General features: G+C 29.9%; 2 protein-coding genes across 2 annotated transcripts; one reads left to right on the top strand and one right to left on the bottom strand.

The window, feature by feature from the left end:
- The first annotated feature begins 2332 nt into the window (after positions 1–2332).
- Positions 2333–5711, top strand: LOC147810843 (uncharacterized). The gene is made up of 3 exons (XM_087162114.1): positions 2333–2868; positions 4603–4655; positions 5364–5711. The coding sequence occupies exons 1-3, from the start codon at positions 2682–2684 to the stop codon at positions 5709–5711; spliced, it is 588 nt and encodes a 195-aa protein (XP_087018240.1). The 5' UTR covers positions 2333–2681.
- A 1520-nt stretch (positions 5712–7231) lies between these two features.
- LOC107443724 (putative nuclease HARBI1) lies at positions 7232–11293 on the bottom strand. The gene is made up of 4 exons (XM_087162113.1): positions 10889–11293; positions 9198–9556; positions 8152–8315; positions 7232–7419 (listed from the first exon to the last, which is right to left on the bottom strand). The coding sequence occupies exons 1-4, from the start codon at positions 11291–11293 to the stop codon at positions 7277–7279; spliced, it is 1071 nt and encodes a 356-aa protein (XP_087018239.1). The 3' UTR covers positions 7232–7276.
- Between the last annotated feature and the right edge of the window lie 1254 nt (positions 11294–12547).

The raw sequence follows: 12547 nt of genomic DNA, 5'->3' as shown, positions 1-12547 counted from the left end.
ATTATTATTTATAGCTTTCTTCAACTAATATATATATATATATATATATATATATATATATATATATATATATATATATATATATATATATATATATATATATATATATATATATATATATATATATATATATATATATATATATATATATATATATATATATATATATATATATATATATATATATATATATATATATATATATATATATATATATATATATATATACTTAATAGAATTTTAGAAAAAACTGCAAATGACGAAAAAAGCGCCTTTTCAAAAGATCTATTTTTATTTGAACAAATGCTTAGAAATCAAGATTCTATGAAAATAAATCAGATAAAATCGAACAACATATTCGAAATAATTTTACTGATTTGTGCATAACCCATTTCACTATTTCTTATCATGCACACGCTCCTGAAATATGATAAATTTCCAGAAAAAAAGTTAATTATTTCTGTTTCCAAATAACCTTAAAGATTAAAATGTCTTCTAGTTCATTTTTTTAGATTTAATTAAAGATACTTCTAAAGGCAAATTTTAAAAAAGAAAAGAAAAGCTCGGAGTTTGATTATTTAGCTAATTTGAAGCAAAATTCCATTTTCATGACCTTAATACTCCTGTCCTCGTGCAGTCCGTTCATCAGGAGTTGGCACTTGGCTCCGCCTTTATAACGTGGTATCCGACGAAACTACTTCATTATTTTTGGGCGAAGGAAGTGAACATCCTGAACAAGGTTGTTATCTGGCGATCGTAAGACAGAAATATTTATTTCGCAATCTTCATGTGTATAAATATTAAATATTTCACAAATTTGATGATATTTCTCTCTTTTGAGTGAATAGTTTGGCCTTTCTGAGATATTTTGCTGCAATATATTAAATTAGCTAAAGTAACGAAAGATATAAATAGATGATAAAGCGAAACAAGTGGCTGAAAAAGAATTCACGCGTTTTGCGGCTCGCATTAAAGGGTTGTTTCAATTTCAAGTGCTGAGACATTTCTCCTCTTACTTCCGCTCTGGAAAGAACTCTTCGTCCCAGAAACTGGAGCCAAGTGCCAACTCCTGGTGAACGACTATCACTATCATCTTTAAAATATTCTTTTCTTGCATTGAATATGAATAAGTCACGTATACACACAAAGATACCAGCCGATCACTGGTCTAGTGGTTACTGTATTCGACTACGGGGCCAGTGGTTGTGGGTTCTATTCCAACCGTTAGCATTGATGTAACTGTCTCTCTTTCTGTGTTCTACGTCCTTTCTTCTGAGTGATTGTGTGAGTGTAATCCGCCCTATAAACGTTTTTGTGGTTGATGTGGGTGACGTGGTGACGCTGCTCCACCGCCGTGCCCACAGGGTAACAGGTACCTACAGGGTAACGATAAGAGAGTAACAATTCTCGCCTTTCTGAGGTCAGTCGGAAGTAGACCCAAATGCTCACCATTTAAAAAAAACAACTGTTCCGGATTCAACAAAATTTTTTAAAGAACGGTAGGGAACTACAGCCGAAATTTTCAGATTTTCGATTAATTTTGATAACTTTTTAAAAGGCTCAACACCGTTTACTGTAACCAAGTGCAGCATCACATAAGCCTTTCATATAAGTAGTAGTGGTGTGTAAAACCCTTATAAATTGAAATCCCTAAACCGAGAATCATACATTAAAAGAATGTTACTCGAAAATATTTATCCGCTGTAAGGAGCAAATTTGCATATCTGTACCTGCGAAGTGCTTTACATTTTAATGCCCCAAAAAAGAAAGAAAAAGTGGAAGTTAAACCATTTTATATCTAGTTTGTACTCGAATGAAATAACGAACTTTAACTGCCAAGACTTATTAAAAAATATAAAGCACATATAAAATTGTTTTGTCAGAGGATAATAGCTGCTATCATGTGTTAGCAATCACTTACATTTATTCACAACGAAACTAACTCAAGTAACCATCTCCTTTTTCTCAACAACTCATTTGTCAGGCTACTCATTTTCCAGGCAAGTACATTTGCCCGAAAATGTAATTTCCCGACACTTACAATTACTCGAATAAGCGTACTTTTTGAATAAGGCTGTGCTACTAATCCCAAGAAAGTGAATACGATATTTAACGATTGTTTGTGTTATGTACTAACTATTTATATTGTAAACCATTCCCTCTGCTTTGCAAAGAGCTTGGGAACAGGATTGTGCCTTACCCCCGAATTCACCGTTAACTCTGACCCAGCTCGAAACTCCCAGTTCCGAAACCCCAAGTTTGGAAACTTGGACCGAGAGTTCAAAAGCGATTTCACCATTATTTTTTGACCGTCGGTTACTTAACTGCAGGTTACTTGTCCGGCAGTTTCAGGCTCTTTCCTATTGGATAAGAGAAAACACGTGATAACCGCGTTGTTTGCATGAAACACGTGATAACGGCGTTGCTTGCTTGATTCCCCTGATATTTGTTTTTTCTCGACAAGTTTCTCGACATCATTTCATTATGTCTCAAAAGCTTTATTTTACAGAAACGGAAAAAGAATTATTAATGCAGCTGGTAGAACCTAAGCTGGGAATCATTGAAAATAAAGAGACCAACAAAGTGGTCTCAGCTAAGAAAGCCGAAGCTTTCGTTGAAATTGCAGGGCAATTTAATAAAACTGCGGGAGTGAATCCCAGAACTGCTGTACAATTGCGTCAATGCTACCAAAACATAAAAAAAAGCTGAATAAAAAATCCGCCAAAGCTCGGCAGCATTTCAGGTTAACTGGGGGAGGGGAGAATTCATGCCCTCAGTTAACTGAAACAGACGAAAGATATCTCTCATTGCCTCTACTTACGCAGCCGTTGAAATCCAGATACGACTGTGATTTTATGGATTTAGAAAGTAAGTATTATTTTATAATTTTGAATTATAACATTTGTGTTCAAAATTAATGTTCTGAAATCATACTGAAGCTCTGGGAATAATTTGTAAAGTAATTTTCAAAAATTGCAAGTTTAGTTATTAATTTAAAATATAAAAAGGAAGTAACTCTAACTTATAAATTAAAATGCAAAGTCAGTAAATTTTGATTATGAAACATGGCTGGTATGTTTTTGTCTTTTTTTTTTACCTGATTGTAAAATATCAATGTAGTTTTTCATTTTATTGAAATATATAGAATGAGTTAAGAGTGCCATTTGATTTTTAAAAACTTTAGCTATTGAAGGTTTTAGTCAATTTAATTTATTTCCTTGGGAAACATATGAGCACGTTTAATTCTATATATCTGATTGTTAATAGTGTTTGTTTTATCTTTTGTACTAATATTAAAAGATATATATATAATCATGCGAAAGTGATATTTTTCTATATAATTTTAATATTTTTCTGTAAGTGTAAGGTGTTAATAGAATTTTATGCTCAAGAAATCATCGAGGTGTTATGAATATATGTTTATATGACAGTATTTGGTGTTTCAATTTAGTGGCTTCATGCTAATTTCACTCGTTGTCAAAAGATATTATTTGAATTTATTATGACAATGAACTACTATGCTACGTTGAATTTTTTGTTCAGATCCATATGGTAGAATTGTGGTGACATGTTCGCACGATATTACAGAATTCCTGCAGACAGATTTTTTAATTGGAAAGCAAAAAAAGTTTAAATTTTTATCTACAAAATTATTCGACATATATTTTTTTTACGTTCTGCAGAATCATGTTTGAAAAATCCCTTTTTCACATATCAGTGTTTGAAAAAAAAAGGCTCCCGATTAAAGTAATTTCCATATAGCAAAAATTTTAAAAAGGTTAAATATATAAGTACGTTTAGTAAAGGAGAATATCGTCAATGTTAGGATATGTAATTTAGGTTTTAAAAACATTATATTTATTATTTAAGAATATATATACTGTTCTGTCCCATACACTAAATTGTAATTGTAAGCAAAAATCACTTCTGTTACATTAAATAAGTAATATATATGTATTTGCTACTACTAAAAATATCTCTTATCTCTCAGAAAGGTATTAATATAAGAGATAATTGTTGTAGAACGCTTGAAAAATTCTCCCACAGATATTTCTATGTTGTGATTTGTTAAATCAACTACAAGCATCAAGGCACATTATTTTTACATTATTGAAACTTCTAAAAATTTGCAAACAAATGCCTTGATAAATTGTTAATCACACAATGTCATAACTGAGAACTTTGAGAATAAAATATAGCATAGAACAATTGAAATTTTCATTAGAATTTAAACAATGTTTAGATTAGTTGAATAATGTTAATAATTGATTAACTATATCAGGCAGGTTGAAAACAAGATAAATATATTTTAAGCTGAATGGATGCCATAAAACAAAAGTGTAAACATCTGTGGGGAATTACATTCAAAATTTGCTTTCATTTCCTCTACCTATCTATTTTTAAAGAATGTAATTCATATTACATTTCGTATTGTGTACCTATGAAATAAGGAAGTTTGAATTAACTTATATATGTACATATCATAGGTAGCAATATTTTTAGTCTAGAATCTTTCTGATTTTGTTATTTGATGAATTTTTTGAATGTTAAACTCTTAGAATATTACTAATCAGTTTGTTTTTTTTTTTTTTTCATTTTTAGATGAACCTGAACCTGAAAGTATCCTTCCTTGTGAGACTTTAGATGAAACAGAAGTAAGAAGTATTTATTTTGTTAGCAAATAATAATGGATTAAATAACAGCCTCATAATTATTATGTTGCACATGTATAAATCTAATGGCGTAGCTAAGGTTTTCAGCATCTAAAGACAATTTCATCAGCTATTCAGTTTTTGTACTACCTTGAAATTTTTTTTTGTAATTACTATATTTAATTTACCATCAGTCTGCTATGACAAATTATCTCGTGCAAATGAAAAAATTTAAACAGCAGTCTTTGTATATGTTTAAATAAACTGATAAATTATCTGCATTGTTTTAACTTTCGAACGCCATTTTTTCCCCATATAAATTCATTAACCAGTGTATATACAATTACACACACACAAAAAAAAAATCTTCTGCCCCAAAATTGGCAAAACTACAAACAAAATTTGGCAAACTTTTACTCTCAGAAGATTGTTATAAATAAAAATGTGATAAAACAAAGCATATTGATGAATTATGCTAGACCTATAATATTGAATATTTGCAATATATACACACCCGAGTTAACTCAGGACTCGGGATAATCCGGGAAGCGGTTAAAAAACAGTTATTAGTCTCTGCATTTTTATACATGCTAAAAGAAATAAACTATGTGTTCACAAATATCTTAACAAACCATCAGGAAATGAACTTTGTAACTGCATTCAATTTTAATGTAATGTAGCACTATGTCAAATTTACTTTGAATATTACAGGATCAAGAACAGTTAATCTCGACACCATGTCCTTCTCAGGTAGCAGAAACCGAGGAAACCCCAGCGGCTGCCACCTTCATACCGAGGTTCTCAATGTTCCGGAAACAGGCCAAAAAATCTGCCCCCTCTGCCGCCCAAAAAGCTGCTTGTTCGATTGAGGAGAAGAACAAACTCGAAATGGAGATCATGAGGAAGAAAGAGGAGCGGGACATTGAGAAAGAGGAGCGGGACATTGAAGAGCATCGTCTAAAGATGCGGCTGCTGGCAGCACAATTAGAGTTTCAGAAGCACTTAAACCGTGTTGTGGTTGATGATCCAAAATGCCTAAATATTTTACTTAATAAATAATTGCATTACTATTTTAGTGTGTTGTGTATCAATGTTATTCAACCTATGTTTTATAATTGTTAAATAATGCAATTTTCCACATAATTTTGTCAGTGTGAACATTATAATTAATAGTTCATTTAAATTAGAGCATTGCCTTATTGAGGACAGGGTCCGTGATTTTTTTTAAAAAATCGGATTATTTTGATTTAAATCGGATTTTTTTTTTATTTTTATTCAAATATACTATAAGAGCTTAAATTTATGATTAAAAAAACTTTATAAATGTTTAATCAAAATTAAATTAATATTAAAACTATATTATAACAATATTTTAGAAGCTCTAATTTACTAAAATAATTGTTCATTATAATCCATAGCGACCATTTTGGTACTAAGGCATGATTGAAAGTAAAAGACAAGATAAAATAGATAATTTAAATACTACTTTAACTAGTAACACAAAGTTTCAATTAGCACACCATAATTTTAATTTAAAATTGTGATCTCTTTTTTTTTTTCTTCTCATGATTTATAAAATGGCAAAATAAATGCAGCAGATTGTGTTTATAAATGTTGTCATTCAACAAAAAATAAATATTCAATCTATGTATTTTTATGTTAAAATATTAATTGTATATCAAAATACATAAGTTAATCTAAAAACCATTTTTAAAAAAATCTATGTACTCATTGGAATTTTTTTTCACAAAAGAAAATCTGATAATTTAAAAGATACTGTAAACATATTCTGAGAAAAACCACCAAGAAAGAAAGTAATTTCTTTAACTAATGCAGCAATTTAATTAAAATAAAATTAAAAACTAAGAAAAGAAAATAATAAAAGTATCAATAATTTGAAGCACTCTTGTTTAACTTTTAAAATCAATATAATATATATATAAAAATCAGTTGATTTAAATCAATGATTTTTTTAAAAAAATCATTTGATTTAAATCAATGAATCCTGATTGAGGACAGGTTTAATAGACTAATTTATTTCCCAAAGTTAATGGAGATGAAACCTGATAATTAAAAGAGAGATGAAACATGAGAACTAAAACTTCTCAACTGTGTGTTTCGCCTTTGACATTAATAGCAATAACTCTCAAAAACTCTATATAGTTATTGCCCTAAAAAGTAAATATTTAAAAGCACGATTTAAATTTTCCATATTGTTCGAAATACATTGTGCTATTTAAGAGCAGTGTTGAACAGAAAATAAAATGTTTTTACTTCTCAAAAGAAAAATCCTTCTGTATTAACTCCGTAATGTTCTGCGACAGCGTCATTCCGATTCTGCCATCGGGCTACTGGTCTTGAGATAATTGATACAATTGCAGATAAAAAAAATTTAATACAGAATTTTTACAGTTTTGGAAAATATTTTTTTCACATACAAAGATATTGTATCAGCAAATGAAACATTAAATAGAAAAATGCAATGTGTTTCCTAAGTAAAAATTTTGTTTTTATAATTTCAGCATTAGTTATTAATAACAAATATGAACCAGTATTTTTAAAGAAGAGAATTTGACATACTATAAAAAATTATTTAATGTATTCAAGTTTAAAAATTACAAATTTTAGTGAAAATAATTGGAAATAAGAACATTTCGTTTGGCAAATCCCGCAGGAGAACGTCCAGTAATAACTTCTTGATTATCTGGAATTTGCAGTTGCTTAAGCAAATTTTCCATCTCGAGGTCTACAGGTGGCTCTTCATCACCTATAGCAAAATAAATTAAAAAGGTTAAGTATCTAAAATTTTTCTTTATTATCTTGACATTTGCTTTTTGATTCACATTTTCATGGTAAATCTATTGTGACAACTATGAGCAAACATTTACAATTAGAAATTGGGGACCATTTTATTTTACATTATAACAGTCATTGAAGAGCCGGCCAATTCTTTTGTTTACAATATTCAACTCTGCAACCTTGTAGTTTTGAACCCAGTCCATAAGACAAGGGAACACCTGGATCAAATAATGGAAAAAGCATAAAATATGAAAAGAACACTATCTATTGGTATACAGTTATTCAATAAGTTAAATATTTAATTTTAAGTGTAGAAAAAAAAAGAGCAATCTCTGCTTTTTTTTTTGTAGGGGACACAGCATAACAAGCTTAAACTTATCATTATAAGTTACAAAATATTTAAACATGCTGGCTTGCATTCGAATATAATTTTTATCCCTTTGAAAATCTTAGAAATTTTAAGCTTTATAATTTTTAATCAATTATTAATAGGTGAATATAAACCTAAACTTAATCGCAAACTTAAATTAATATATTATTATTGTTGATATATCAAATCATAAATTAATATAGTATTGCAACTTACTTAAAAAATACAAATGATTTTTTTTTCATCCCTTCTTGTACAGTTGCTCAATTTTTGGCAACATAAATTGATCACAAAATCATTAAAATGATTGAAGTTAAGTAAGGTACTCACCTAAATTCAAAGCGATGTTATGAAGTACACAACATGCAACTATAATGGCTGAAACATTATCAACGTGGCATGACATGCCCAGGCTGAGGCAAGGGAATCTTCTCTTCAAAATGCCATAGCTGCGCTCCACAGTATTTCGGGTCAATATATGAGACTTGTTATATCTGAAAAAAAAATACCAACCATCATAGTTATTTTACAGTTTTTATATCTTTTCTACTGAAATTATTTTAATTTGGGTTTATATTAAATTAATATAGTGTAATTTGGTACGTTGCCTATACTATCAGATGTCTGTCCAGGACGAAGTTATTACCCTGTAGCGGGGCCTTCACAAATTCAACTTTAAGGAAAAACAGTAGTTTCACAAAATAATTTTTATTATAATTTTATTATAACTAATATTAATCATCATCTTCGGAATAAATATTCTACTAATATTGCCTTCCAAACTATAACAACTTTCTTTATAGTGCTACATTGTTTACAAGGTTATTTACACTGGCCAGAAATATTCCAAAGACATCCCAAGTAAAAAATACATTTTTTGGCTACACTAGCCTATCAGGATCAGTAAAAAATCAAATTATTTCAAAACCTGCCCAATGTATTTGTTACAGAGAGGTATTTATATTCTCGTTCCGGTCATCTACTAAGTTTTTACATTCAAGAATGTTTAATAAGCAGAAGATTTCTAAAGTAAAAATTTATACTTCTCTATACCTTATGATAATTAGGAAACTGAGCCCTATACATGGTTTAAAGTATTAAAATTAATGTTTTAACAGCTGCATAAATTTAGAGTTTTCACTGCAATGCAACAAACTAAAGGGCTTCACAAACAACTAATTTTTAAAATGAGAAATACCCCTGTTTAGTAATTGCCATATTTATCCAAAAATGGTAATAGCTGGCTAATAAGAAATTGCCCTATTACAAAACGCATATAACCAATAATTATGAAGTTACTTTATTTGTAAATGCAATAATACCATGTTTTAAAGTATACAAAAATCATTTTAAAATTTACAAATGCAATTACATACCTCACTTGTGCAGGTGAGTTTGGTCCCAACACAGGTGTCATTAAAAAAGGCTGGCAGCCATAGCCATTATCGCCTAAGAGATGGTAGCTTTTATAGATCGGATTAGTCTGTAGATCTAGACAGACAGCACTGTTACTGAAAATTGTGCTGTCATGCACAGATCCAGGCCACCGAGCCACAACATTTCTGATTGACAAGTCTGCATCGCAAACTGTCTGTACATTCAGCGAGAAAAAATCCTTCCGACACCGGAACCTTTCAGCATCTTCTCCGCCAGGAGACAGAATTCTCACATGCGAACAATCTATCGCTCCTAGCACTCCAGGAAAGCCAGCTACTTCGAAAAACTTGTGAGACACCTAATGGGGAAAAAAATTTAAATGAATATAATTTTATCTTAAATATTTTTGTGAAGTCTGAGTACTTTCAATTGCTCTCAATTGTTATTGAGAACTTTTTTGTACCTATTATTCAGATATATGAAGTGGCTGAAATTTTGAATTTGGCTGATGGTAAGAATGCTCATAACAACTTTTATCACTAATTATGAATGGTGCGTGAAGAACAAAATTTAAAACTTATAGTTTCTAAAGACATAATTTTTCGTAATTTATAAATGGTTAAAAAAACAAAAAGACTTCATGTTTTAATAAACATTTATATTGTTTAAAATGTGTTTTTACGAAATATATTTTCATACGAGAGGTTCTAACAAATGTGTGATTGTTTAAAAATAAAGATATTTTTTTCCTTTTGAGTACAAATAAATTAATACAATTTTTTAGTTTCATTAATTACTTTTAATTCTTTTTCACATCCTTTTGTGTACCCTGACCTCCTCTAGGACTTTCCACCCCTCCTCATCTCAGTTGCATATCAATGTGCGACGGAATTTTTTACTTTCTTAATTTTTTTCATATTTACTTGTAAAAATATTTTTTTAGAATTTTAACTATGTTTTCTTCTAGATCTACGTAGTTTTCAGTCGCAAAAAGTTTTCTAACTTAAAAGCTTATAATCCACTTGATAATTAAGGAAGAAACTAATGTACTCCCTTATCTTATGACTCGCCACATGCTAATGGTGAGTGCATGTGAGGCGCTCCTATTGATAGGCAGTACTGTACTACGCCACCTGTAGCTATTTTTAATTGCCAATAAACAAACGTTAACCAAACATTAAATAATAGCATCCACAGAGGCACAAACTATATTATCTGACAGATTTCTGTATCCTCATTTGTGGCGTAATAATCGACAAGTCTTTGGATTTCCAGACAACGGCCCGTGATAAAAATTACAGAGAAGGACCAGCTCAAAAGGTATAGAGTGTAGCCACCCCTGGGCAAATATCAACATGTTTTATTAAAAAATAGAAAGTTTTAAAAACTAATTGGCACCTTAGCAATTGTAGTTGGCGTCAAAGATCATAATAAGGATATATCCCCAGAATGTTCATATATTGATGATGTTATTCATTGTTGTGTTTTTTAATTAAATAATGATCACTTTAACTCAGAAAAACTACTGTATATTGGAATATTCAACATATTTGAATATCAAGTAAATCATAATATCTTAAAGTATAACCTTGAATGTAAGTGATAAACAAAAAATAATGTATAAAATGCATTTCATAGATATTAATTGCGTTGTATATGTAAGCAAGTTAAAAAAATAAATTTCACTTACCTCTTCGCATTCTTTTTTCGTCTTTGGGAAGAAAATGAAATCCTTACACAGAGAAGCAAGGACTTTGCTAACTCTGTGTATGACTCGACATATTGTAGACTGGCTAACCTGGAAGCAGTCTCCGAGAAGAAGCTGAAAACTTCCGGAAGCATAGTACCGGAGGGCAATCAGTAATTGCTCTAGAGGCGATAAGGCATTATTCAAAGTCGATGACTTTTCCAATTCTTTGCCTATAATAGCTAACAGAGAGGAAACACTTTCCTTATCCAGGCGAAATCTTTTTTTGAAACTCGCCTCATCCAACTCATCGAATGGGCAGATTCTAATATTTCCAATATCTCGTTGTTTTCGATCCTCAAGCTTTGCTAGGAATTCTAACTCTTGAATTAAAGAATAATCCTCCATTATATATGTATAAAAAAAAAAACAGATAACCAAATAACGCCGGCGAAGAAATCGCAGTAAACAAACCTTGGCCACCAGAAACAAACACTCGTTTACTGCGCATGCGCGGTTACGCTGACCGGGAATATCTTCAGGTTAAAGTTACTTAACTCTGGGTTAAATTAACTTGCAGTTACGTATACGGTGGAATGGGATTTTTAACTCTAACCTGCTGGAGTTGCTCTCTCAAAACCTGTTTTGAACTCTGACCGAGAGTTAGGGTCAATGGTGAATACGGGCGTAAGAGTGGGAGATCTGGGCGTCCACCAAAAATTCATGATCGGTTAGTTATAAGTTTTTCTACACATTTGCTAAATCACGGATCATTTTTCATATTCCTAGGATATTTATGGGAGTTATTTTAGTTTATGTTTCCACATGGGTGTTTGATTTCATTTTAGTAACAACACGAGTTCAACTACCAACATGAATTCAACTTTTATCTCATAGAAATTAATTGTTTTGAAAATTTCAACTACAAACATTATTATTAAACTATATGTGAGTGCATACGTATATGGAGGGCAATCCCAAAGAACTGCTGCTGAAAACCAATTAACTAAAAAAAATTATTGATTCAAATCATATAACAGAGCTGAAAGTCGATACATATCAAGACGAAAAAGAGTAAAAACTGGTAACAAATAAATTTCATTTTTAGCTTTTTTTTCAGGAATAATTAAATATCCATAACAACAAATTTTTTTTAACGGATACAAAACACATAATGCAGTATTCAAAATAATTTGTTGTTTTAATATATTGTAATACTGCAATAAATATATTTCAATTATATCCATTTAATTTTTTACACATATATTTAAATACAAGTAATTTTAAGACTTATTAAAATGTAGTTAGAGTATCTACTTGTAAATAAGGAATAGAGCCAAAAAAATTTATTTTTAAAAATGTTTTCTGATCCAAACTAATTTAATTTTCGTTTGACTAATCGGCACTCTATCTTTGCAATTCATTAAGGTTTTGAGTTTGATAAAAAAATAAATAACTGACTTTATTTATTCAGTAATTAATTTGCAATTATTAAAAAATAATATAAACCTTTTATTATTCTTGGTATTAAGAATTTTAGCTGAAGTATTGTAGTTAAAAGATATTAAGTATTAATTATTCCTTTTATCAGAGTTCTCTTGTTTGACGAGAATTTTAAGAAAACTTTTAATGAAATAGAAAAGAAATCCAATGTTTAATTAT

The sequence above is a fragment of the Parasteatoda tepidariorum genome, chromosome 4, assembly GCF_982258835.1.
Source record: "Parasteatoda tepidariorum strain Cologne lab strain chromosome 4, Ptep-v5.0, whole genome shotgun sequence".
In the NCBI taxonomy this organism is placed as follows: Eukaryota; Metazoa; Arthropoda; class Arachnida; order Araneae; family Theridiidae; genus Parasteatoda; species Parasteatoda tepidariorum.
Note: the sequence above shows the minus strand (reverse complement) of the source record. Positions and strands in the feature narration are given on the sequence as shown.